Source organism: Falco biarmicus, chromosome 8, assembly GCF_023638135.1.
Source record: "Falco biarmicus isolate bFalBia1 chromosome 8, bFalBia1.pri, whole genome shotgun sequence".
Taxonomy (NCBI): domain Eukaryota; kingdom Metazoa; phylum Chordata; class Aves; order Falconiformes; family Falconidae; genus Falco; species Falco biarmicus.
In genome coordinates this window covers 9,919,642-9,945,146 of record NC_079295.1, presented here as the reverse complement: position 1 = coordinate 9,945,146, position 25,505 = coordinate 9,919,642, and the positions used below count along the sequence as shown (strand labels likewise).

Sequence of the window (25,505 nt, the reverse complement as noted above, 5' to 3'; positions counted from 1 at the left end):
ATACTTCCTCATGAGCAGCGTTTCACCAGCTGGTAGGGAAGATTTGGTTCCAGAGGACACCCAAAATCCTTGCGGTATCTTTTAGCCAGTGCTCTCTCAAGGCTTACCTGTTGTTTGTTGGCCAACCAAGGGCATGCTCTCCTCCCTGCCATTGATGGCAATGATGCTGACCACATACTCAGTTCCTGGAAGCAGGTTGGTAAGAGTGATGGAGTTCCGTGATGGGGGTACACGATCCTCCTTGGGCCTACCAGAACCATGCTCTGGGTGATGCCGGATTTTGTAGCCCGTAATGGTGGCACGAGGAGCAATCCAGTGGACGGTGAAAGAATTAGCAGTTATATCCGAGAAGTCAAGGCCAGTGGGGGAATCAAGACCTGGGTATTTCAAAAAGACAAGAGCCTGAGCTCAACCAAGCTGCTGGCCATCATGACCACTGCCATGTTTCATTAAGCTTAGTACCATCGCATTGCCAGATCCTCAGCTAAATGCTGTTCAGCCACAGAACTAAACAAACATGTTCAGGTTCAAAGCGAGATAAACAAACAGTGGAATGCAACTGTAGGAAAAGATTGTACAGCACACACAGACAACACAGCATAAAACAATGCACATGACCAGCAAACTGTTACACGGTTATGAAACAAGACTGGGTGATAGATTTGATAGGCTCTGCCTAGGCTTGTGCTCAGGCAGTCCCTATTGGTACATTCACACTAGGAGCTACAACACTCTGTTTAAAACCAACAGAAGTTCTGGCTCTCAGACATAACAAAGTGCAAAATTTTGTAGTACTTCCCAAGGCGTGCATCTGCTTTGCTCTCTGATATCTAGCCGATGACCCATCAACAAGGTGGCAATACACAAGAAAGAGCAACAAGGTCCCATTAATGAATACTTAATGGACAGCATTAACTGAACATGTGTCTCAGGGTGCATGTAAGTACCTGTCTTCTGGATTCCAGACAAAGGTGCACTCTCATGTTGCTCAGAAACACTGTAGACTCTCACCAGATATTCAGTACCAGGGAGCAGATCTGTGGAGTTCAAGTACAGGAGTTTAGACCTATTTCTTTACTAATAGCTACAAGTCACTCAACCTACAAATTTTTAACTGTGTTTCTTAAGGGAGGTAATCAGGTTTTGCTTGACAGAAGATCTCAGCCTCCAGGATAGTCAGATATTTAAATAATTTCCTTTTTTTGTGCATTATAGCTGCTTGCAATGTTTTAGCCTGAAGGAGCATGGTATCCTGTATTATTGCTTCATTAGTTTGTGGAGACTGACTAGAAGCAATTATTTTTCTACAAGGTCCTTTCTAGTTATCTAGTAGTCTAGTTATGCACCAGGCCAAAGTTTTAGCTGTCATAAACTGGAATAACACCAAGGATTTTCAACACAGCTGTTCTAACTCAGACGAGCCCCAGATCTGATCTCTTATCCTGAAAGTGGTTATTGTCTCTCACTCAACCAACCTGATTCTAGGACAGAGAAAAAAACCTTCAAACATAATACAGCTTTTGCACCACCAAAAATTGTCACCTTTTGAAAATGCCCGTGCTTTGTTGCCGTGTCCTATAAGGCTCCGAACAGTATTTATTTTCTTGTCCCAAGCATACAAAGCCAAAGGAGCAACGACCTTTTGCCCATTCTGATTCTCTCCTCAAACCTCTGCACTGCAAGTCCTTGACATTTTTGGCAAACCAGGCAAGTAACATGTATTTATCTTAATACCTAACCAGGCTGCAAATCAATGCAATTGGCCTGTAGCCTGATTCATCACTGTCCTTGGGTTGATAGGAAAACCTTTCCTGTAGTTTGGCTTTAACTTGGGTAAAGCAAGTGGCCAAACCCCATTCAGTGTGAGCTTGAGACTACTTTGACATCAGCTTAGTTCAGCTGAGAATTTGGTCAGCTACACTTACAGTAAGCAGTTTTTATTATGTTGTGTATAAAAGGCCTCATTTGTTCCATTTATGTAGCCAACCCACTTACTTGTTAAGACCACCATGTTGTCTGAGGGTGAAATTGTCAGCTCTGCAACATCTTCCTCTTTCTTCACAGGCGAGTAGCGCACCAAGAAACTACTCAGCATGATGGAAGTTGGTGCAGTCCAAGTCACTCTCATAGTATCGGGCCCCACGTTAGTGAAGCGGAGATCAGTGGGAGGAGGCACAGCTACATAGCAAAGAACATATATTCCTTAGTTCTCTGATTCATAAAAGTTTATCAAGATGTACGTTCAGGGAATCACCAAAGAAAGTATCTCATGCATAACAGACTACCGTGGCAGACCCATGCAAACAGACTTCTAAACTACATTTGGTTCCACTACAGTTAAGAGCAAAATATGTCTGTACCACTGTCAGGCTCCTTTAACCTCTTGGCAATTCCCAATAGTTTAAATATACCCTCCGGGGCTAATTTGAAAACAAGGTAGCAAGTTTCAGTAACGTGCTTCTTGCAGCTGGATTTCATATTACAGATGCAGAGCCAAGAGAGGTTTAAAGTTGCCATACAGCGGATTACAGATGGAAAAGTAATCTCATCTAGAATTCATACATGCAGACATAGGAGAGGAGAGGGTATATCACTAATTTCCTACGACTCTACTTCTACTTGTGTCAAAGGATTTACAGCCTCAGGATTTTCAAACACAATAGGATTTCATGCAAGAACCAGCTTTCAGTTCGCCTTCTGCTCATGCACTATAGAGACCCTTGACGGTGTGGCATGGCTGTCAGTGGCATGTACCCAGGGAGTGGCGTTTCATCTGCATCCTTAGGGGCATTGTGGAAAGAGCAGGGCCACCACTGCAACAGACTGCTGGAAGCTCAAACAGCTATTGAGGCTGGAGGGTGTCTGCTGAACTGCTCCACCCTTTGGCACTCTTATTTTGGGGAAATCACAGTTTAAAAGTCTGGTGAATATACAGTTCATGTTTCATGCTCTTTATTCCAACTGGATGCTGGAAATCTGAACAGCAGAAGGTGAATGAGCCTGGCAAGTCTGCAGCCATTCACAGTATTAAAATACCTCAAATTAGAAGACTGAGGAGTGCATATCTGTCCCCAGCTGCCATTTCAAAAAAGTAGCAAGCTGGGTCTGTCTGGCTTCCCCGCAGTGAGCAGCTCGATCCCTCTTTAGACAAAGCCCCATCATCCCGACAGCCAGTGACAGCATGAAACACCGTCCATGTCATGAAACACAGAAGTTTTCAAAATTCACCCGTTTGCTGTGTCAGAGTGGTAGGGGCGCTCTCTCCGCCATTAATGAGTGTGATTACACTGATGCCGTAATCAATGCCCGGCTCCAAGCCTGTGACTGTGTAGTATCCTACTGAGGAGTCCACAAAATCTTCAAATATAGGGACACTTTCTCCTGCCGCAACTACTGTGATGCGGTAACCAATAATGGTGGAGGCATTTAACGGGGTCCACCTCAGGCCGATGCTTGAGTCAGTTATGTCAACAAAGCTTAGGTCAGTGAGTTGGGGCACCTCTAATGAGTTAAAGAGCAAACGGGAAAGGCAAAGACATACGGAGGCAAAAGAAAGACAAGGGAGAAAAAAAGCAGTGTTCATCACTATTAACATTGACAGAACTTCAGAAGCAATTGCGGTGATATGCAAAATTTCTCTTGGGGTTTGGAGGAAAAGGGGGTCTTTTGGTGGTTTGGGTTTTGTGTTTGTTTTTTTGGTTGCTTGGATTGGGTTTTTTTCCCCCCTTTTTTTATTGTACCCTTCAATGCAGTCTCCATCTGCCTCCCTGGGCAGACAGAAGCCAAAACTCTGATCCCCTGAGACAATGCACTTCCACTTTAGACATACAATTTCCAAAAAGACCTACAAGAGGCACTTGCAACAAATTTACTTTGAGCAATGGTGAGCCATAAAGACCTGTCATTTTCTGATTAAAATAGAAACGGAAAAAACATACCCAATTTTTTTTTTTTTCAGGTAGAAAACAAGAGATCTAAGTTTATTAGCATATAAATAAAACAACTCCTCTGAAATAAGTCGATTGACCCTCTAAATTTTTGGTTTGCTCGAGTGGTAAGTCTAACTTTTATCACTGGGATCATAAAAATCATGAAAATATCCACCCATCTGAGGAGGCTAAATCAGACTACACCTTAGCTGGTGAGAGCCATCACAAAACTTCAGGGTAGATCATCCACTAACCAAACTATTTACACTGGACTTGGAAAAAAAAGTCTCATATCTGTGTAACTGCTTGAGGACCTGGCCCAGAATTCCTCAAGTTCTACTTACCCCTAGCTGCTGCAATATTTGTGCCAATAACAGATGATATGGAATAGTGAGTAGTAAAACACTTTCTTGGAAAGATGGCAAATGGTTAAAAATGAACTTTCAATAATAAGAATTCTGTAAGAGTGACAACTCCTCCATATTCATGCCCAGCACATGATGTGGCTAAGAGGCTGACTTGATTTGTTGGCTAAATTGTTCAGTCTCAGAACTGATCCAATGAATAACGATCCTCTTCAATGACCTTGTAGATATTGCCTAAATTTCTGTATGGCAAAGAAGCACAGCTGTGACTGTCCTCCCTCTTGATATTATTCCTATTAGCAAAGCTGTTCTTTTCCTGCATGTTAGGACCAACAGAATTCGTCAGGGAGTGGGGGATGTTAGATGCATCTTTAAAAGACAGTGGCCAAACCCTCAGTTGCTCAAGTCAATAGATCAGTATTGATTTAAGCACAAGATTTGGCTGTGTAACTTCAGCAGGGTGATCCTGAAATCAGTGGGAGCTAATGACTCCGGATCAGACACCAGCATGTGAGTCAAAGATGCAGGACTTGGTATCCATTCTGTTGGATCATTACAAGCTAGTTTCAAAAGGAATTATGGGACAGTAATATCGCAAAAGGCTGGCTTTAATAATAGTAGTTATGTTGTATTTTAACATCCTTCTAGGAAAAGACTTATTTTACAGAATAGATACAAAAAAATGCCAGTTTTCTGTAAAATCATTGTTTATCCACATGGAATGCACGTACCATATCACCTTTAAAGAGTGTTAAAAGCCAGACATACATTCTTAGCTTTCCCCTACCAGAAGATGGTAAAGGGCTAAAGCTATTACTGCTTTAATTATGCAGTATCACAGTATTAGTTCACCCCCAGGGAGCATACAGCACTTCAGTGAAGCACAGAAATTTTAAAGCAGTGTTATAAAAGCAAGCAAACACAGTAGCTGGCATCATTTCAGGGCTGAGCAGAAACAAAAACAAACAAAGCCCTCACAAAGGAAAATGAAATGAAACCATTTGGGAAGATGCATATTCATTCGCTACTGTGGTTACAAAGGTAGTTCTGCAGTCATCGCAGCATGTAATGTGAGATGGCACGCACCACTCTGTGTCCCAGAAGTGCTACAGTGATGGACCTTTTAATCTTGGCTTTCTTCTCCATTGTGCTGAAGTGATCTTCTGCCACTATTACTGCCAAAATTTCTCCTGTGCTTGCTTCCCACTCATACCCCTCTTCGCCTATTTCCACCAGCTGTGCTCCAGATGCTGGGGCACTGCCAGGCCAAGTTAAAACTCTGCTGCTCTCCAGCTCAGTGTACTGATACAACAGATCCATCTCTTTACCACCACCCTGCTGAAAGACTAGGCAGGCTTCCCATGCAAAGAAGTCACGGGTATAAAAACTGCTCTGTCGCTTGGCGGTACATGGCTATTCATCTTCTTAAGACTAAATATAAAGTCTAAGCCCGCTGCCATCAGGCTAACAGGAGCTCTGCAACGCAGAGCTTCCAGGCTCAGCAATTTGACTTTGAGTAGCTGAAACTGCTGCTCAACTTTCTGTTACCTTGTGTGATGGTTTCAGAGATGGGGACACTCTCCTGGTCGTCCTTGACTGAGTAAACACTGACGTTGTATTCCACACCAGGGTTTAGGTTTTCAAAGGTGCAGGTGGTCTGATCTGCACCTACTACTTCTTCCAAGGTAGAGCCCTGCTGCCCATTGGTAGGAGCAGTGGTCACTCGGTACCCGCTGATACCTGAAATACAGATATACCAGTATGCAGTAATCTCACGCTGTATTTATTTACATCACATCTCAGTATAAACAGCTGAAGCAAACACATTACATTTCACAAGTGATTTTGCCACCCTGAGCCCAGCAGGCAAGAGGTTGCTTTGTCAAGCACCCCGAAATGAGCTTCTCAGGAGCCAGCCATGCCATTTTCACAGCATCATTTCAGTTCCCTTCAAGACCTTACCAAACTGAAAATCTCATGACGTACTGAGAAAAGATACATCTACTGACTGGAAGTGGAGTTCTCAAAAGCTTTCAATTCTATTTTACAGAAGTCAACTGTTCAGCTCCCATCAGCTACTGTGGAAGAACAGTACATCTTGAACACTTTCAGAACTTCCATGCTTACTCTCAATGACATGAACTCATTCCTCACTGCCAGAAATCTTTTTGGTCCATTTTGTTTTCCTTCCCTTGGAGTTTTTTTAAACCACTGGGGATTATTTGAATAAGTCCTTCAAACCCCTAAAACAGCTGAAACATTTTGGAGTATGAATGTGTTTAAATAGCATTTTAAATGGAATGTAAATCATGAGGAGTCCTATGGCAACCTGTACTTAACTGTGAATTATATCCTTGAATATACCTAGAAATATGTATATTTTTCCTTAAATTGCTCAACAGCAAGCTTCCCATCAAACTTTCCTTAATGAACTGCAAGGCACTGCAGAACAAATGTTAGCATTCTGGTACACCAGCAGGCTTGAGCATAGCGCGAGTTCACATAGTTACCTGGAGTAGTGCTTCTATCCCAAGAGACTACCAGGATCCCAGTATCAGGATTGGGTTCCAGGCGCAGGTTGGTCGGTGGAGACAGTGCTGCAAGTATTCAGACAATGTGTCATTTATAGCACTGAGAATCATGCTAGCTCCCTCAGCATCCCTTCTCCCCACATTATATCCTCACCCTTCAGAATTAGCTAAAAATATTCTCCTGAAGTTGTGACCTTGCATTGCATGAGCTAGTGCTACCGTCACCTACGCACCAAAAAGAAAAACACCTTCCAGATTATGACAGCAGGAAAAGACTAGAACTGACTCCCAGAAGACAGCCATTGATCTGGGAAGCATAGGGAAAGCAAATGGAAGAAGGAATAATTGTGGAAAAGCAAACGTGTCATACGTGTAGTCACTCTCCTGATGATCGGAGTCTCTCTCTCCTGGCCGTCCATGAGGACTGTTAGGCTGTAGGTGTACTCCACTCCAGGGGTCAGGCCAGATATCACGATGCTGCCAGAATCAGAGATGACCTCTCGAGGAGCCTCTCCACCTTGGCTTGGGCGCACACCCAGCTGTAGAGAAGCAGCAAAGTTTGCTTTCCAGTCTCAAACACTATCCCAGCTAACTATCAGCATCCTGACTTATCCAGCATGAGTATTATGGGCCCTTATGCTGAATGCCAACTGTTAATCCTGTAACTTGTGTTGTAGATGTCCCACTGATGAAATCGACCTGGAGCCCAGAGGACAAGCTTGCGTTGACCCCTGCCCCCTGTAAGCATCCTATCTTTTGCACTTCTTGCCTTTGTGCTACTACCTTCACTGCAGTCCATAGCAAACAGCTTTAATTTGTCCTCCCTATCACAATGAAGAAAAAAAAAAAAAAAGAAAAGAAACACAGGACTTCAGTTTCTCCTACCTTGAAACCAATCCTTGGGGCAGGTGTCCAGGTGATGACAATAGAAGTTTCTGTCACCTCTGTGTTAAAAGGAGGAACAGAGCCCACAGGCTGATCTGTGAAATGAATTGACAGAGTTGAAGTCTAGCTGCTGTGATGGCACCAAACAGTTAGAAACCCTGACCTAAAGCAGTCCAAATAGCAAGCGGCACGTAAGTGCTGAACTATATTATTTCTGAAAATCCAGTGATTTGGGAGGGATCTGACAGATTACATCTGTCTGCTGCTGGGCTTGATAGACACAGTATGCAAGTGGTCTAGTCATAGCCGGCACTTTTGTTGTTCCTGAGGAAAACAAAAATATTAAACTGGGCCTCATGAGTCCTCTATGCATCAAGCCCCAAGAATCTGGGGAATATTGGTTTTGGCATGATATCTAAAGTGTTCCTCAAAAAACAGCTTTTTTTTCCTTCACCCACCATATGCCATTCAACCAGCAGAACTCTACACACTTGTCTGTCACCCAGTTGTCCCAGCTAGGACTATCTCATCCCTCACTAATATGTTCAACTCTTTTGAAGTCAGCAGAGTGAAAGGGAGCTCAAAGTCAATCTGAGGAATCTGTGGTCTTATTGATATCTGTCAGGAGCATCACACAGAAGCAAAAGCCTTTGTGTACCCCAGAATCAGTCTAAACAACTCCACTAAGTTTAATGTTAACTGACTCATTATTAATGAAGATACTGGTTTATTAATCTATAGTCTTAAATTGGACTGATTTCATTCAGATAAGCCAGAATTTGAAGGCAATATTCACCCATGATATGCAATTATATCCTAACTGAGAAATATTTATAGATAAGGCTGTCAGCAAAAAGCACCTTGCCAATGTCAACAATGTTACACTGATAAAGTTTGAATCCTTATTTTAATTTCACATTGTTCTAAAAGAAACCACATTCTCTTTTAAAAAGAGGATGTGGTTCTGAGCTTGGATGACTTTGAATTTTGTTGAGTTTATACGGTGGCTTCACCATTATTTAAACAGTGAATCTATTTGTTCTTTCTAGAAGTATGTGTGGGTTCTTACAGAACTCCCTTTCCTCCCAAAATCTGTATTTCTTCCAAGCCAGCAGCACAAGTACAGATGACTGAAATGTAAAAAAAAAAAAAAAAAAAAAGGATAGAACACAATGCTTGTGTCAGTTCTGTAACTGCATTTGAGCTGCCTTAGATGTTATGGTTGGGCTTGAGAAATGACTGCCTTCAGCTTTATACAAATGACAGACTAGTTATTCCTTGCCTGTTTAAGGGAGCTGTTTGCTTTCCTTGATTTGTCATGCTAAAACCAAACAACTGAAAAGATCAAGTAAAATTAAGTTTCTTTGTCATTCAGCTAAACAAAAGCTGAGGTATCAATAGTAAGTTTTCCCTTTTGTTTTTAACCACCAAAAAAGCTGAAATATATTTTAGTAAAAGCTTTTTGATGCAAATGACTCTCTTTTTCCTGCCAAATAGTTCAGAAAGAAGAACAAGGAATATTTCCCAAGCAGTTCTGCTGGAATGCTAACTTCAAAAGGCTTCTTCTGTAAACCAATTCACAATAGCCACTTTCAGCACAAGTTTTGAAGAAGGGCCAGGGCACTAAGGAAGAGGAATATGTGCCTATTATACTTACAAGTTGTGAAGACCCCAGTTTCTCTGGTGCTTTGCAAGTCATCTTTAACTGCCACAAGGTACACTGTGTACTCAGTGCCAGGCTGCAAGTTCCTGAGAAGGTACTTGGTGGCTGAAGGTCCCACATTGTAGGTCCTTGGTTGACCTCCTCTTGTGGGACCTGCAGTCAGACGGTATCCTGTGATTACAGCACGGGGCCGCGTCCACAACACCAATACTGAATGCTCCGTGGTATTCAGAAATCTCAGGTTGGTGGGGGCATCAAGCTCTGGGGAAGAAAGTGCATAACATGCATCAGTGTCCCAGTTGAATCTCTACTTCACTGCTATTTACAAAGCCCATTAATTACCATTCAAAAAACCACGGGTGCACAATGAAGTTGAGCCTATATTTTTTTCACTTACGGTGCAAGAGCCACAGTCGGGAAGAGAGAACCTAAACGATTCCATGATTCTATAGGACAGCTGGAAACAGAAGTCAAATAACTACATCCACGCCTCAGTGCCATCTAGGAATATGCTGGGCCAGGCAGACCTGTGCATTTCAGGCAGCACAGATTTGGGTGGCTGCCATACACGCCATCCCATGGGGAAGTCAGGCTAACGGCTGAGGCAAGACAGATGAACCAAACCGCACTCAGGAATTTCCATAGTTTCTCATGAATGCTGAGCATTTTTTAAAAATCAGCTCAGTTTAGACTTGTCAGCATAAGCATAGAAACCTAACTTTAGCCCTTTTTCATTGAAAAGATTTATTCTTTTAGATCTTTGCCCAATCCTACTCCCTGCCCTCTCAAAATCCCTTTAACACCCCCACTTTGTCATTTTAATGTAAAAATAAATAACAGTGACTTTCTGCAGAAAAACAGTTTCTAGATCTACTTAAAAATAACCACACTGTGGAACTAACTATACAACAATTCTAAGCATGCTCATCTCTCCCATGGGACTCACACAACAGCTCTTATCAGGCTTCCTCCCCTTTTTATCACTGCCCCTGGGAAGCTGCTGAAACTGATAACCTAGAAAACTACATAAACAAGAGGCTGAAGCAACACAGCTTCTTCAGCACTGCACTGGAGTCCAGTGAAGGGTGGAGATGTCGCTACCTTTGGCTCAGAAAAGGAGGCTCAGAGGGGGAAAAATACTAAGTAATTTGCACCGGAGGGTAGCATTGGCAGCAGTGAAGAGTTTGTAGTGTTTACGTGGCATGTTTCCCCACCTTTTCTAGGTCCTAATCATATGTGGAAATTAGAAGCGGTGAGGAGAGGTTCCATCAGTACTATTTTTTGATGGCAAATGTTTTTTTCTCCCCGAGTAAATAACATTTTTGTGACAAAAACTAATGTTTTAATCACTCTCCCAGTAATTCAGCAGGAAGCACTTTTTGTCCTTTTTGAGGAGGGAGGGATAAGGAAGCGAGGACTTACCTATTCCACCACTTGCAAAAATGGAGGAGATAGTTCTAAAAGACAAAGGATGAGTATGATCCTCCCTTAGTCTCATCTCCAGCCCACAGGCTGAGTCAGCTTTATCTCTTCTTGGTACTTAGATCTGTGCTAAGTGTCATTTGACAAGGATTGTATCTTCCTCCAATTTGTAGCCTACAGTCAGTTCCTTTCTGCACAATTTAATTTGCCAGCTCTATTAGGCTTTTATCACTTCCTCTCCCCATACTAAAGGAAAAAGGGGAAGATTAAAAAGCCACACACACACACACACACACACTCAAGAGTTTATTTGTAGACTGCTTTTTAACAGAAGGCCAAAAAGAGAATCACATTTACACCGTGGGAAGAGACTTTTGCTGCAGGGTTTTCCTTGGGAACTCTGAACGATTTCTGTTTCCCAGGACTTTCGATTACAGGATGCAATTTATGTGAATGCTTTCTGAAATGTGGTTTAGGCAAAGCAGTTAAGCGGATGATCATAGCCTATGGAAAATGATTCCAGACATTTGTAACTAGCTCTGTGCTGTCTGAATTAAATGTCTATGTTCTGATGTACACCTTCTGTGTGCGGACTTTCAGAGTAGCTCTACACCTAGCCAAGGCCCCTGAAAACAACCACAAAAAACTACAGATCTAACTGGGAACTGAGCACTTCTTGTTCTAAATGCTTCCAAGAGAGTTCAGACTCCTAAGTTGCATCCTTGCTTTTGAAAGCCTCACTTGAAAGATTAGGGAGGGTGCTCACACCAAATTAGACACCCATGTCAAAGGACAAACTTAAGAATCCCACTCTCCCTGCGTAGTCAAGAGAGATGGTAAGAGGCAGAGGCACTATTTATGGCTCCTAACTTTATGGATGTTAAGTAAATAGTATTTCTCAAACAGCATGGCTATATTCACAGATGATCCCATTTCCTTTCCTTCCCTCTCATCTCTGTAAGAGCTGGGCTGGATTCTCAAAAGTTGCTCACATTTACTGAAAAAGTGTCAGAACAGCAGCAGATGTACACAGCTGAATTTTAGTCCTTTGAATAACATGACCGAGTCAAAGAGTACTACAAACATCAAACTATCCTTCCACGGCCTGATAAACAGGATCTGCTCAAATTAACCAGAATCCCAGGTTCTGTCTGATCAGCTTCTCTTGGATCAAAAATGGAGATAACCACCCAAACCCACGTTAAACCTCCTCTTCTATCTAAAAGCCTACATCTTGCCCAGACACGGCTCCTCTCTTCTCTGCACTTCTGCAAAGCAAAAAGCAATACCTGACAGACTGTATGCTTTGCTTGTTGTCTTGCCTCACACTGGTGACATGCTGCACTGCCACTAGATCATTAGCAATCAGTTTCTGAGAGATCCTGCGCTACCCTCCCTGAAAAATACACGCTCCCCATGGCTCTTGTCAACAGTCCTTTGAGGTCACTGCAAACTAGTTCCCCAGGTTTCACTGGGATGACAGTGAAATTCCAGGTGGTGAGACAGCCTGTGGAAAGCCAGGCCTGACCTGGCAAAGCTGAAATGCAGTCCTGTTAATGACAAGGCCTGTTCTTACACATGCATGCAGAACTCCTACTGCTGACAGCGAGACAAATAGGTATGTAGCTGTCAGAAAGGAGATAGGGATTTTCAGAGCAATCTCAGCAAGGCTCCCAAATCATGCCGAACTCTGCCCTAAGGTATCCTCAAAAAAAAAAAAAAAAAAAAAAAAAAAAAATCACAGGCTGCGTTCTGTGCTGTAAAAGAACTGCAGGGCCCATCAATTCTCAGTCAGTAATAAAAAAGTTGAATTCCAGCCATACGAAATTGTTTTAAAGTGCCATGAGAGTTAAACTCCCATTGGAAAGCCCTGGAGGAGGATAAATCTGCTGAAGAGATCATTGTTTGACTGAATGAATTCCCAGCCCTGTCATCCTAGTTATGGGATGCCTCCTGGGCTACAACTGTTGCACTTTAAGTGCTCTGTTTATATATTTCTCTAAGCGACAGAGAAATATGCACTTCAAAAGGTTGAAAAAAACCATGAAGGAAAGACACTTACTGGTGGTTTGCTCTCCAGTCAGAGGTTTGCTCTCCCTGCCTTGGCTCACAGCAAAGATCTTAAAGAGATAGGTTGTTCCTGGGAGCAGGTCAATGACTTCAGCAAAAGAGCTCCTGGTGATAGGCAGTCTCTGGCCATGTTGGCCAGGACGATTGACAGGAATCACTTCCACTCGATAGCCAGTCACTTGGCTCTGCGGTGGGGTCCACATGATGGTGATCTTGATATCAGAAACCTCCACAAACTGCAGATCTTTGGGTGAAGGAACTTCATCTGAAAGCAGAGCGACAGAACAGTGGTATAGAGGGAGTCCTTAGCAATTGGCAGGAGAAGCTATAGGTTTACATGGAAGAAGAAAAAGTTAAATTTGGACTGAGCAATGGCTAGCCCAAGAATATTTGCCAAATAAAAAGTGTTATCATAACCTTACTGCAAACATGTATACACACATTCCCAGACAATATTCAAGCAGACTACAATTCAGATTGCCACTACATAGTTTTAAGTATTCTAAGCCTTCAGTCATAGAAGGTATCCTGCTGTTACAGAAAGAGAACTGAAAGACCAGGTGTAATATATGCTACAGAACTTCAAGTATATGCAGAACCAAAAGCTTGGGGTGGGGGAATAAAATACTCCAGGCACCGGAAATAGGAAACTCCTTTTAAAATTAAAAGAGAGGGTTTTCAAAACCGATGGCATGTTCTGAATGTCTATAATTAACTTCAAATCCATGTTTCACAATTAAACAAGTACAGGGGCTGATCTGGCCTTACTGTAGTCAATAATAAGAACCAGTTCCCTCTGTGTTGGTCCACAGTACTGCACCCTTGAATTCCTACGTTCAAATTAAGTTTCTTCAGATTAGGACTGATACTGCCCTAAGGTTAACCAATGCACATTTTTCGGAAGATACAGATGCCAAACCATAAAACAACTGAGCTGAGTTCATTCCTGGTAAATCCCATTTGCAAACATGTGCTTGCAACTTGCAGGACCATCAAATTCCACTGCTACCACATCAGATCCCAATTCTTTCACTATCCTTTCTTTTGGTTTGGCTATTCAGCCCAACTGGATACTTGAATAACCTGAAACCAGTAGTTTTTTAAATTATAGGTGCCTCAAGTTTAGATCATATGGTGTTACTTTGGCACATCAGTCAGTGCTGAGCAATCTCCCATCCCCACTGACTGCAGTGGAAAATAATGGTTAGGACTGCAAGGGAGAGGGAGAAGAGTCAGGTGAACAATTTGGATTTGTGTTGTGGCGTCTGAGTACATAACCTTAAACATCTGCAGGCCAAGTACTGAGGCAAAAATGATATAGCAGGCTCTTAAGATCTCTTAGCAGAACCCCCTTAAGACAAGTTAGGAAACTCTGATCTCTCTTTTCCATAGACACAATGCAAGACCAACTTTTTGAACTGCCTGCAATCTGATCCATAGGAATTACAGCCCTATTAATGCAGAGTGGTGGCCTGACTGTGTCAGTTCACAAGTGACCATAACTTTACTACAGAACTTCAATACCAGTGACATTTACAATTAAAAACCACAACAATTGTGACAAAAACTAGAATTGTGTCCATTTAAGGATTCACTTAGCTAAAACAACATGAGCCTGCATTGTCATTTAGCTCTATGTACTAACAGAAAACTCAGTGACTGATAATGAGAACATGCTGACCATTACCTGTGCGTGGGACACCTGTGGTTTCCTGTTGGATGAAGACAGGAGTGCTCTCCTGATTTTCTTCCACTGCATAAATGCTGATGTTGTACTGAACACCTGGCATCAAGTCACTGAGCGTTACAGAGGTTGCAGTGTCAGGCAGGTTGAGCTCTGTGCTGCTGCCTTCCACAGAGGGTGTGTAGATAATTCTGTAGCCTAAAGCAAGAGAAAGTATATATAGTTCTCTGCCACAATCAGTAAGCCAGCACAAGGAATACCAGAAATGAGAATTAAACTGATCTCCCTACTGAGGTTTCATAAAAATAGTCCTGAACTTCAGCAGGACTTGTGGCTTGCCTGTGCTCATGTCCCATCCCATCTATAGAGCACACACTCACAATGCCCTACAAAGCATTATCTGACCTGGATTAGAATATTTCTGAGTTTTGACATGTGGATTTAGGTCTATACAGTTCTTATGCTTGTTATGGGATGGTCTGGATGACAGATACAAAGAGAAGGTCATAGGACTTGTTTTTATTTAACACGAATCCAGAAGGAATTGTTTTGCGTCCAGCCTCCTGAATTGCTTGGTTCAGACAGCAAAACCAAGCAAATGCAAAACAGCCCATGTGCTTCCCAGCTGGTCTCTCAGACTGGGCAGAATTATATGCTAGCCCTCTGTCCCAGAGTTGTACGTCATTGCTTTTTTACCTAGATTTCAGGTTCTACCAACAGTGCAAAACAGGTGCACTCCCATTAGACTTACCTGTGATTGGAGCCTGTGGTCTGCTCCAGCTAATGACAATTGATGTGTCATCTACACTTTCCACGGTGTGATCGGGAGGCGCATCAGGAGCTGTTTAAGGAAATAAACAGAGGAGGACAGCAAGCATGAGGGTAAGAGGTAAAAATTCATTGAACAAACAATAAGAACAGCTTGCAAAGTGCACCCACACATACCTGTAGTCTGTGAAGTAGACAGGATCAAATTCTGCTCTCCTTCTTCAGAGATCTGATAGACATTAACAATATACTTGCGACCAGGAAGCAAGTCAGGGATGTTGACAGAAGTGGCTGTACTTGGCAGATCTAAGGAAGGCAGGAAAGAAAAAATTGCCTTAGCAATTCTACCTTCTTGCTTTCTCTTCAACTGAAGTAATTGAGACCTCTGTTCCAATTTGAACCAAATCACAGTCTTCCTGCAATGAAACAGCAATTGTTCTGCACTGTGTCTTTAGTCCACATCAGAAAAGTTGTGTGGAGAGTTGGAACAGGTCCCCACACTGGGCAAGCAGACAACACCTCGGACAGCAACACTTGATGTGTGTGATACGGCAGGGCAAGCCGAGCAGCAGACCCCTGCACACTGCTGGCATCTAGCCATTTCAGCTAACCAAGTACTTATTTCATATCCTGACTGTTGTATTTTCAATACTGAAATATATGGAAGAATTTTCACACGAGTAGGTTATGTGGAAAGACTGACTCATGAGTAGAGAAGAATGACATTATGAGGGCTAATGAACTTCTCTCCCTGCTCCCTTCCCCCAGATGTCCACCTACATGCCAGATGTAGGAAATTCCCCAAGAAGCAGCTCCTTACTGGCCAGACTGAAGCCAAGCATCTTAAGGGAAAATGGGATTTGCCTTTCAATTTGCCTGTAAACCTCTGTCTGTAGACAGATGAGCTCAGGAGGTGCTGCAGAACACAGCTCAGCTGTCAGGGCAGCCAGTGTGCAGACAAGAAAGGTGGTGACAGTGCTGGCAATCCCAGCATAAGCCACTTCTGCTCCTGAGTCCAAGCCTGTGAATTCAGGGGAGCAACAGTCCAGGGAGAATTATTAGGTTAGAGGATTACTGTTCTTTTTCTCACGTTATTCTTCCGTCGCACTCATGTCCAAGTAGCTATTGTAACCTCAAATCCTTGTGAGATACTGCTATTACTATTGTTAAGACAGGAAATTAGGAGAAAGAACTTAAGATGAAATTATGCGTGGTGACACAGGCTCTACAGTAGATGTTGGAAAAGTAGATTCAATTCTTAGGTCTGAGTCCAGTGCCTCGGCTTCCAGCTTTCCAGCTTAGATAAGTTGCCGCATTATCAAAGATGAATAAGATCCAATCCAAACAAAGGAACTGACAGAGCAAACTGGAACAAACATCCATGAGATGACAATTAACCAAGAGAGGGTATATAGGAAAGTTTTCTCAATTTCTCTGTCCATTGCGATGGAAGAACAAAGGTATAGCAGAGGAAATTAGCCAGGCGGCAAGTTTGAAAAATAGATTTGGTTCTCTCCTCATCTGCACTGCTGCTCACTTCAGGATGCTGTGGAACCTAGTAAACTTACATGATTTCAAAAGGAAAAAAAAAGACTGGGCAAATTCAGAGCTGCGAAGAATAAATGTATCTACCTACAGTTATTACAAATCCACTACCTCTGGCTCAGGGAGTTTTCCTCCGCAGCTTCCTGGGGCAGTATTTTGAGGTGCTACTGCTATATGCTTGTCTTGTTCTCATACTCTTCCTTGGACATGAACTTACAGCCATTGATGCAGGAAGGACAATGAACAAAGTGAGCTTTTTATCTGAGCTATCCTGCCACTCTCATCTCCTAATTGAATCCTACTGAAAGATAGCAAGACCCTCACTATTTACACCAGCTATGCTGATCGTCATCGAAAACAGCGATGTACTGCTACCAATGCTTTGGTCTAGTAGACTCAAATATTGTCTCACCAAGATACTGTGGCTCATCACCCTCTTCGCTCAGCTCATACTCCACACGGAATCCAGAAACTGTGTCAGAAGCAGAAACCCAGGAGACAACAAAGCTGTTGGCTGTGATTTCAGTCACTGACTCTGAAGTAGCAACCACAGGAGGAAGAAGAGTTGTCTCTCCTGAAACAGTGTTGCCTACAAAAGAGAGGTATAATTAACCATTGCTACCTTTGTGTTAACTGGGATGCACGAAAAAGACTTGGGTGAAGGAGATCAGGTTTTTCTGGATGCCCCACTGTTCAACTTACTTGTCACTGCTGTGGTGCTGGTTGTGGTAAAATCAAAGCGGGTGACTTCTTTGTGGCCATACTGCTGAACACTGATGAGCTGTCCTTCATATATCACACCAGGCTTCAGGCCTGAGATTGTGTAGGAGTTCTGGTAGCCAGGGATGGTGGCTTCCTTCCACTGTCTCCCAGAGTTTTTCTGCAAGAACAAGGACACTTAAATAGTGAGAGACTCCTTAGCCTGCTAGCAGGGGTATCTAGTGACCTAACCTGCCACATGGTTACCAAGCACTGTGATATTCAAACACAGGTATGACTTGAATGGCAAATGCACAGACGGAATCAAGTCAAAGATGATGAGAAACTATGGCAGGAAGCAGGGCTCATGACATTTTGGGTGATTAAGTTTTACTGTGGTAAACAAAAATCATTTAGCTTTGGACTTCTTCCTTTAAAAGGAGCATTACTTGTAATATATAAACTCATTCCTTTATCAAAAATACAGTAAGGCATGAAGTAAGGGCTGGAAAATGCATATTTGAAGCCTGTTCACAGTAACAATCTAAGCCATCATCTGAAAACAATATACAGAAAAGTTCTTTCCTTCTACCCTGTGTTTGAACTCTATGGGAAGCTCTAATATAATGCTCCATCCTCTGAGGTTTGTACTCCAGTGCTTTAAAGTCCATTTCATTCAGGCCTTGTTCCAAGATACACTGAAGTCAGTAAAAAGAAACTTAAGTGCCTTTAATGGCTTTGGATCAGGGCCTTTATTGTTCTCTTCGTAACAGGCAGCATCAAGGTACTAATGTTCTTAATCATTAAGTGGTCTTTTGTGAAGCTGTACTCAGGAGAAATGTAAAGCAACTCATATACATTGGTTAAACCAAATCATTCCTCAAATATGAATGAGCCAACAAGCAGTGGTTAACCAGCTTTGGTTTAGACTGTAGAGAAAATGGGAGATGACTGTTTATTTAATCCTATGCTAGCTGTTTATATCTTCATATCCTATGAATTTTTACCTCCTCATTAATAAGAAAATTTATGCCAGTTGTCTCTGGATAAGTACATGGTACTAAAACAATGTTTCTTATGATGAAGAAGCTTCCACAAGGATTTACATTACTTAAAGTGAAGAAGGATATAAACTTGTCTGCTTACCGTGCTAGTGCCTTGGTTAATAAGATACTTCATGAATGCAGTGACCAGTAAAGTTTGGGCAGGGAAACATCAAGTGTTTATAAAGCACAGAGTAACTGTTGACCTTGACAGGACAAGGACACTGAAGTAGCAACTACAGGTTGCTGAAATTGTGTCAGTCACTTCCTTCAGACACCAAAAAAAGCCAAAGAAAGTATTTTTGATGAATAAATGAATGATGACGAATGTGGTACTCACTGGTCTCCAGCGCAAGATGTACTTGGTGATGTGAGATCGTTCAGGAGCATTCCACTGAATAGGGTGGGAGTTTGGCTGATTTGTACTCTCTGTGATGATCACCTGAACAGGCCCAGATGACCCTGGGGGAAAAAAAAAAAATGCCTTATTTAACATATTGGAGATGCTTTTGTTCTGCCTTTGTTGTGGAGTCAAAAAGCAAGAAAGTTGTGCAGTTCACGCACTATGTCTATACATAGGAAATAAGTTACCTTGTCTTTCTACACTTCATGATTCACCGCTACTTAGAAAACTGGTGAATTAGAATATATTCTGGGGGGGAGTTAACACGCACTGTTTGGGTTAATTTTCTGTCAGTTATCAATGAAATAAAAAAACGTATCAGTCTAATATAGAAAAAGTCTGCAAAGCAAAGCTGTCCAAAGAGAGGGGGCTTCTCAGCAACTAACTACTTCCATGTATTATCTTCTGCAGCGGGAACAGGGAAAAAGATCAGAAATGTCTACCAAATCCAGGTCTAATCTTGTGGCATGGTGACAGCAAATTCCTGATCTGACATTGAATACACCTACAAAGAGACACTAGTCTTCTGCTGGTTTACTAACTTATTCAATCAGTTGATTGGAAACACTAAATTTTCATGCCACTGTGGAACACTCCACAGGTAGTGAGGCATGTCTTCTGCACAGAAACCACACTAGAAGGGCTGGTGGAAGCCTTGGAGACAAATCGGGCCCATAAACTCACAAAAATACAAGTTCAGCAGTGCTTTAATGATGAAGACTACAGACTGCATCTAGCCAGATCAGGCTTAGGTGTATTTCCTCCACAAGGCTCTCCAATAGAGAAGGAAAGGATTTATGATCCCATGGTGCTCCTTTCAGTCCCTCCCAGCCTTGCCAGGGAGGTTTCACTGAACACTCAGCAGCACTGTCCTCATTTTAGTTCTCGGAAAATGCCAGCAAAGACCACTCTGGAATTTGCAGGAAAGTGTCTTGTTTTAGCCATTAAATACCTTCACTCTCCTCCCACTCCTAACATTACTAATTATAATTTATTTGTACAACTGTGTAATATATACCTGCTCCATATTTAACAGGACTTCCAGGCAAACAAACCTGTGCCCACAGGCAGAAAATTTCAAAGCTCACCTAACCCCAAACCTACATTCAGAAACATTAGATTTAGTTTATTTACACATTTTCAGTCACTCTTGTGTCTAAAGAAGCCCAAAGCCCTGGTTCTCCAGTCTGGAGGCATGCATATTTGACATAGCTCAGGGAGATGTTTGTGTAAGCAATCTGACAGGAGTCAATGAAGCTCAGCAAGGTCTAGGAAGAAACTCAAGAAAGTCCAAAGAAGGCCTGCTTCCTATTCTTGCCCTCCTTAGTTTCCTGCCCCAAAGAAAGGCAAGTCCATAGCTCTGTCTGCCAAATATCCTTTTGCCTTGTCTCTGGCTCACTAGCTGTTATGGCCACAGATAGAAATGCAGTCAGGTTATTGACAACACTGCTGGGTGTAGGTCAGGTTCAATATAGTGCTGTCACAAAGATCTTCTATATGATGTGTGTGAAGCAAGTCACAGAGAAGAGGTACCTTATTTATGTGAAGCATGTAGTTTCAACATGTTTCAAAGGGACTAGCCCCCTTCTACGGCTATATTAAAACCCTTTTTCCAAACGAGCCTCATATCCCCTTTCTTACCTCACAGGGCACTTTGGGTATAAATACACTCCAGCTAGTGACTGGATATACTCTTCTTAACCTATCTTGATATAAAAGCAGAGAATCACCTCAGCATTGAAACTGCTACATCCAATCCTTACACAGTTCCTCCACATTTATGCTCAGAGATGGGTTCAGGAACCAATGACATGAACACAGTCTTCTCCTCCCAACAGGGAAGCCAAAACAGCCTTAATATTTAATTTTATTCAGATTAAGACAATGGCAGTAGCAATCTTAAACAGGAAAGTAAAGAGGTTCCCCTTATCATGTTCTGTTCAGGGAACTGAAACAGAACAAGCCAATAAACAGGCATTGCCTGTGCCTATAAAGATTTCCTGGAACTGACTGGGCAAACAAAAGTTCAAATATTTAATTTCTTCAGGGCACTGATCAGGAAGAATCAGAATCATACAATCATTTAGGTTGGAAAAGACCTTTAAGATCATCAGATCCAACTGTAGGACTTAGGACAGTCCCGTGGCCCTAAGCACCAAATCCACGTATTTATTAAACACCTCCAGGTATGGTGATTCCACCATCTCCCTGGCCAGCCTGTTCCAGTGCTTGACCATCCTTTCTGTGAAGAAATGTTTCCTAATATCCAATCTAAACCTCCCCTGGTGTAACTTGAGGCCATCTTCTCCTGTCCTGTTGCTTGTTACCTGGGAGAAGAGACCAAACCCCACTTGCCTACAACCTCCTTGCAGGTAGTTTAGAGAGCAATAAAGTCCTCCCTGAGTCTCCTCTTCTCATTCCATGGTATTTTGCTTCCATGGTGAGTGGAAAAGGAAAGACTACATACCTAAGAGTTTTAAGCAATAGGAACTGAAGTTTACAAATGTGGTATCATTAAACACCAAGAAGCAACGTAAACCCAAGTTGTTGTGTGAACTGACAGTTATTCTCTAAACTAACCCTGGCCTGAGGAATAGCTAACAGCCTGGCCCCCTCTTTATAATCATGACACCTGTTTGTGTCTGCCAAGGGAGGGGGGGAAATGGTTCTGTTTAAAAAGGAAACCAAAAGGAATAATGTACAGAAACCTGAAGAGGTGAGAGGTGGAAAGTTTGCTTTCCCCATGTCTTACTCAGCAGATGAGTTAGTTGTCTGTTGGCTTTCTTACCAGGATAGGTTTGCAGAGGCTGGCAATGCCATTCTCCAATACCGCGACCATAGCAATAGCACTGGTATCTGACACCGTGGACATACTTCTCCCACGAATCTCCAATTTGGTAAAAGGTACGGGTTTCTGAATCCTGGCACTGATCTAAAGGCACAAAAGAGACAGTTAACCACTGCACATTATTGAAACTATAATGAAAAATCTCTGCCAAACACAGAAAAGCCAGTCATAACAGACTTACAAAAAGAAATCTAACACCAATGTTTATCTGCAAATATAGTTAAATAAAGAGAAAGCAGCAAAAGAAATTGAATCTCAAATCAAGGTTCTTGATGTATCACTGCGTGTGTTAGATACTAGGGGGCTAATTCAGTTGTGGTGGATTTCTTCAGATACTGTTAAATACAGGCCATCCACCTGGCAAGCTTCCCAGGGAAGTCAATGGGATGTTCCTTCAAGAAAGGATTTATTTTGAACCATCTATTGTGGAGCCCAGTTTTGCTCCAGTCAGCTAAGTTCATCTCTCATCCAAAGTTAAACCATGCTGTTCTCAATGAAGTTAATGGCAGAATTCCTACTGGCTTCAGCAGAATTCAGTCATGCTTTGTAAGTCTGAAGTTACCCGTTAATTTTCAGCAGATTCTTTCTGAATTTACCATTATATAAACCAAAAGAGGACAGATCAGATCCTGGAATCAGCTTAGCTAGTGTAAATACAACACAGGACCAATGCTTCAGTACACTTTCCAGTCTGACCTATGCCTGTTTCTGGCTCAATGGAAATTTTCATCGAGAACTAGTATCATGCTTGCTTGGATAAACAGAAACCCTGTTTAGAGAGAGCCAACAAAACTGAACCAGTTGCACATTTACAGATAGCTGAAGTCATTCCCCCTCCCCTTCTTGCAAAACAGTAATTTTCAGGAGCTTTACAATCCAACTTCCTCCAGTAAACCTGTATAGATATTACTGTAAATAAAGCAGAATTTAACCACTAGTAATTTCTAATAGATTTTCTTGGCAATAGTTTGAAGTTCTCTTGGATTTAGTAATTGTAAACCAAACAGCCAGGTCTTATCTTCCAATCAAGTTTCACTAGGAAAGCGGGGGAGGAAGAAGAGATGAAATCTCCTCATTCCTGCAGAGAACCATGATGGTTTTAGCTAACCTCCAGAGTGCTATTAACACGTGTTCTCATCCTGAGCTTTCTCTCTTTGCCAGAACCAAGAACAGCCAAAAAAATCAATTTAGTCCGAAGCTAAGTTAATATATGCTGGTGCTCCTTTCTCAGTTTAATGAGGAGAACTAAAGATTTTAGGATAGAGAAAGAAAAGAAAACAGATCCTAGCATCAGCGCCTAGCTGCATATTGTTTTATCAGCATTCAGTCCGAGAGCCCTGCCTGCTAGGCCAACAGAGTTCAGCCAAATCACCCCAGCCAGGAACTAATGTGCCCTGTTACCATGACCTCCTACATTTTAAAAGGTATGTTGCCACAATCCATTACTACTGCATTGTCATTGACTTCTATGGCATGTCTGATAACCCAGGCTTCATGTCCTTAAAACCACAAATACCTTTTCACTTACCCTCCAGCAAATCCAGTGTTACTTGTACTTTTGCAGTTGTGTGATTCAGGGCAGAAAGTGAGCAAAGACTGAGCCCAAATTCACACACCAGTTTCACTGTGCCGTAACCAGTTTCTACACAGCCACAGAGTGCATTTGGCAAGTGGGCACAACTGGTGACTTACCAACAGGATCACACTTCCATCTCCCCCGGCCCTGGCCAAAGCATGTGCAGTTCAGCATGTGCCCCTCATCATGACGCTTGTGGAAGGTCTGGTTCACATCATAGGTGATACCGTCCACAATGCACTGGTCTGTTTGAAAAAGAGCAGAGACAGTTTGTCAGCAATAGCTCTAAGTGTTAAGACCAAATCTGTCTGCTTGTCACATCACTCCCTCCTCTTGATCAGCTTACAGACACTGACTATGACAAGCTCCACTCAGGCAAAAGGGAGCCCTCCTGATATCTGTGATCACCACAGAGTAGTGCTGCATACACCCCTGAGTTTATTTATCAGCTGTGTGCAAATAAGCAACACTTGCAGAAAAGAGATCTGCAGGATGCAGTCCAGACTACAAAACTGCCTGGTTGTTCCTTTTGACAGATTCCACGTGTGAAAGAAAATCTAAAACAGCACACTACCTTTCACACTACCTCCTCTGAGGAAGTCCTAAACTGAAACACCTCAGTGAGTACTGTCTGAAATCATTAGAACTACACAAGGAGAAACAGCTACTCCAAATTCATAAAGATACCATCAAGAAGTACAAACATCCTCAAGAAGTTATTTTGCTGGGCATCTTCTGCTAACACTTTGTAGTCATCTGAAGACAGGAGCAGACCTATTACACATCCAAGATGCTACTGGCATCTACTAATCCATTTTTCCCTCAAAACACAGTAACTAGACCCCATGCTGAAGTACAATGGTATCAGTCTATTAGGTTCAACAGCGACATGTCAACCTGTGATCTGGCCCAGAACTCCCAATGCCAGTCTAATCACAGCAAGGAGCAGAAAGACAAAACAAACATGAAAACCACCCCAGCAGCATATTGGTTTTTTAACTGGAACCCAAGAGACCCAAGTTCAGTTCCGGAGTCAATCACAGACCATCTGTTCTTGGGGAAGCGACTTTGTTAATTCCAGGCTTTCATTCCCCATTGTACTTTCTCACACCACGGGCATGGCATCAGGATAAACCAAGCAGCACTCAGACCCTTCTATGGGCACCAAGGACCTTCTCTGGGTGCTATGTTTAAACAGCTCTTAGGTAGCCTTTGCAAAGTATCTCCACCCTCCTCACAAAGAAAGACTACTTTAAGTCCAGAATGAAGTTGCAGAGAACTAGCTATGTATGTGGAAAAAGGAGTTTCACAGACCAGAACTTGTAGCAGTGCATTTCTCACTGTTCTGAAGGAAATGCTTAGGAAAAAACCCAAAACCTCCCAAAGCCCTTCAGCGAGCCTTTCCCTATAAACTATAACCCATTTCAGCAGTGGTGTTAAAAGTCCTTTCTTGGCTGCTTGACAGCAGCCCCCTGCCTTTTCCAGACATGAATCCAATGCTGTGAGCTAGCTGTAGGATGATCAAATGTCTGTGCTTTTAAGTCTTCTTTTTTTGGTATTGCTTAAGCACTTCTCCACTTGGATTACTCATATAAATAAGTAAATAAGAGTAATCTCAGTGCTGTCCTGCCAACTTTTCATATAGATTACCCAGCAAAAAGCTAATCCAGCACAGAGGAATTGAAAATTTCACTGCAGAACAAGAAAACAGAATGACTCTGCATTCAAAATTCAGACTAGTCTGGAGTTTTGTCTGTTATTGGGGCAGGGACATACTTCTACTAGGTTCTCTAAAGTCACAGTGGTGCTGATTCCTCAACATAGAGGGATACCTACTGATCAAGCTAATCAAGTTTGCTTCTGCTTGCTAGCCTGCAAAGACCGAAATAGTACTTTTCCAGCACGTAAACAAGACAGGAACTTCACATAGCTCCTCTGATTCCCTTTCTACTACAAAGAAAGGCTTGATAATACATAATTCTTGAGCCTGGGCTCAAACATGCAATGATGGAAAAGAAAACCAGTTTCTCCCACCCCCCCAAAGCTTAGGCTAAAGTGGTGACATCAACATGAA

General features: G+C 42.4%; 1 protein-coding gene across 6 annotated transcripts in view; it reads right to left on the bottom strand.

The window, feature by feature from the left end:
- The window catches only part of FN1 (fibronectin 1), a 54,966-nt gene that overhangs the window by 17,222 nt on the left and 12,239 nt on the right, over window positions 1-25,505 (bottom strand). For 4 of the 6 annotated variants that reach the window (XM_056350258.1, XM_056350257.1, XM_056350259.1 and 1 more), the window contains exons 11-28: window positions 23,548-23,676; window positions 21,796-21,939; window positions 18,945-19,066; window positions 17,565-17,742; window positions 17,275-17,451; window positions 15,495-15,623; window positions 15,301-15,390; window positions 14,553-14,747; window positions 12,858-13,130; window positions 9,368-9,634; window positions 7,711-7,805; window positions 7,196-7,364; window positions 6,805-6,891; window positions 5,843-6,034; window positions 3,229-3,501; window positions 1,996-2,178; window positions 948-1,037; window positions 108-377 (exon numbers count right to left, since the gene is read on the bottom strand). In XM_056350258.1, coding sequence (XP_056206233.1) covers window positions 108-377; window positions 948-1,037; window positions 1,996-2,178; window positions 3,229-3,501; window positions 5,843-6,034; window positions 6,805-6,891; window positions 7,196-7,364; window positions 7,711-7,805; window positions 9,368-9,634; window positions 12,858-13,130; window positions 14,553-14,747; window positions 15,301-15,390; window positions 15,495-15,623; window positions 17,275-17,451; window positions 17,565-17,742; window positions 18,945-19,066; window positions 21,796-21,939; window positions 23,548-23,676 — 3,063 coding nt within the window. The remainder of the gene's footprint in view (window positions 1-107; window positions 378-947; window positions 1,038-1,995; window positions 2,179-3,228; window positions 3,502-5,842; window positions 6,035-6,804; window positions 6,892-7,195; window positions 7,365-7,710; window positions 7,806-9,367; window positions 9,635-12,857; window positions 13,131-14,552; window positions 14,748-15,300; window positions 15,391-15,494; window positions 15,624-17,274; window positions 17,452-17,564; window positions 17,743-18,944; window positions 19,067-21,795; window positions 21,940-23,547; window positions 23,677-25,505) is intronic. The other 2 variants (XM_056350261.1, XM_056350262.1) reach the window with 1 other exon arrangement.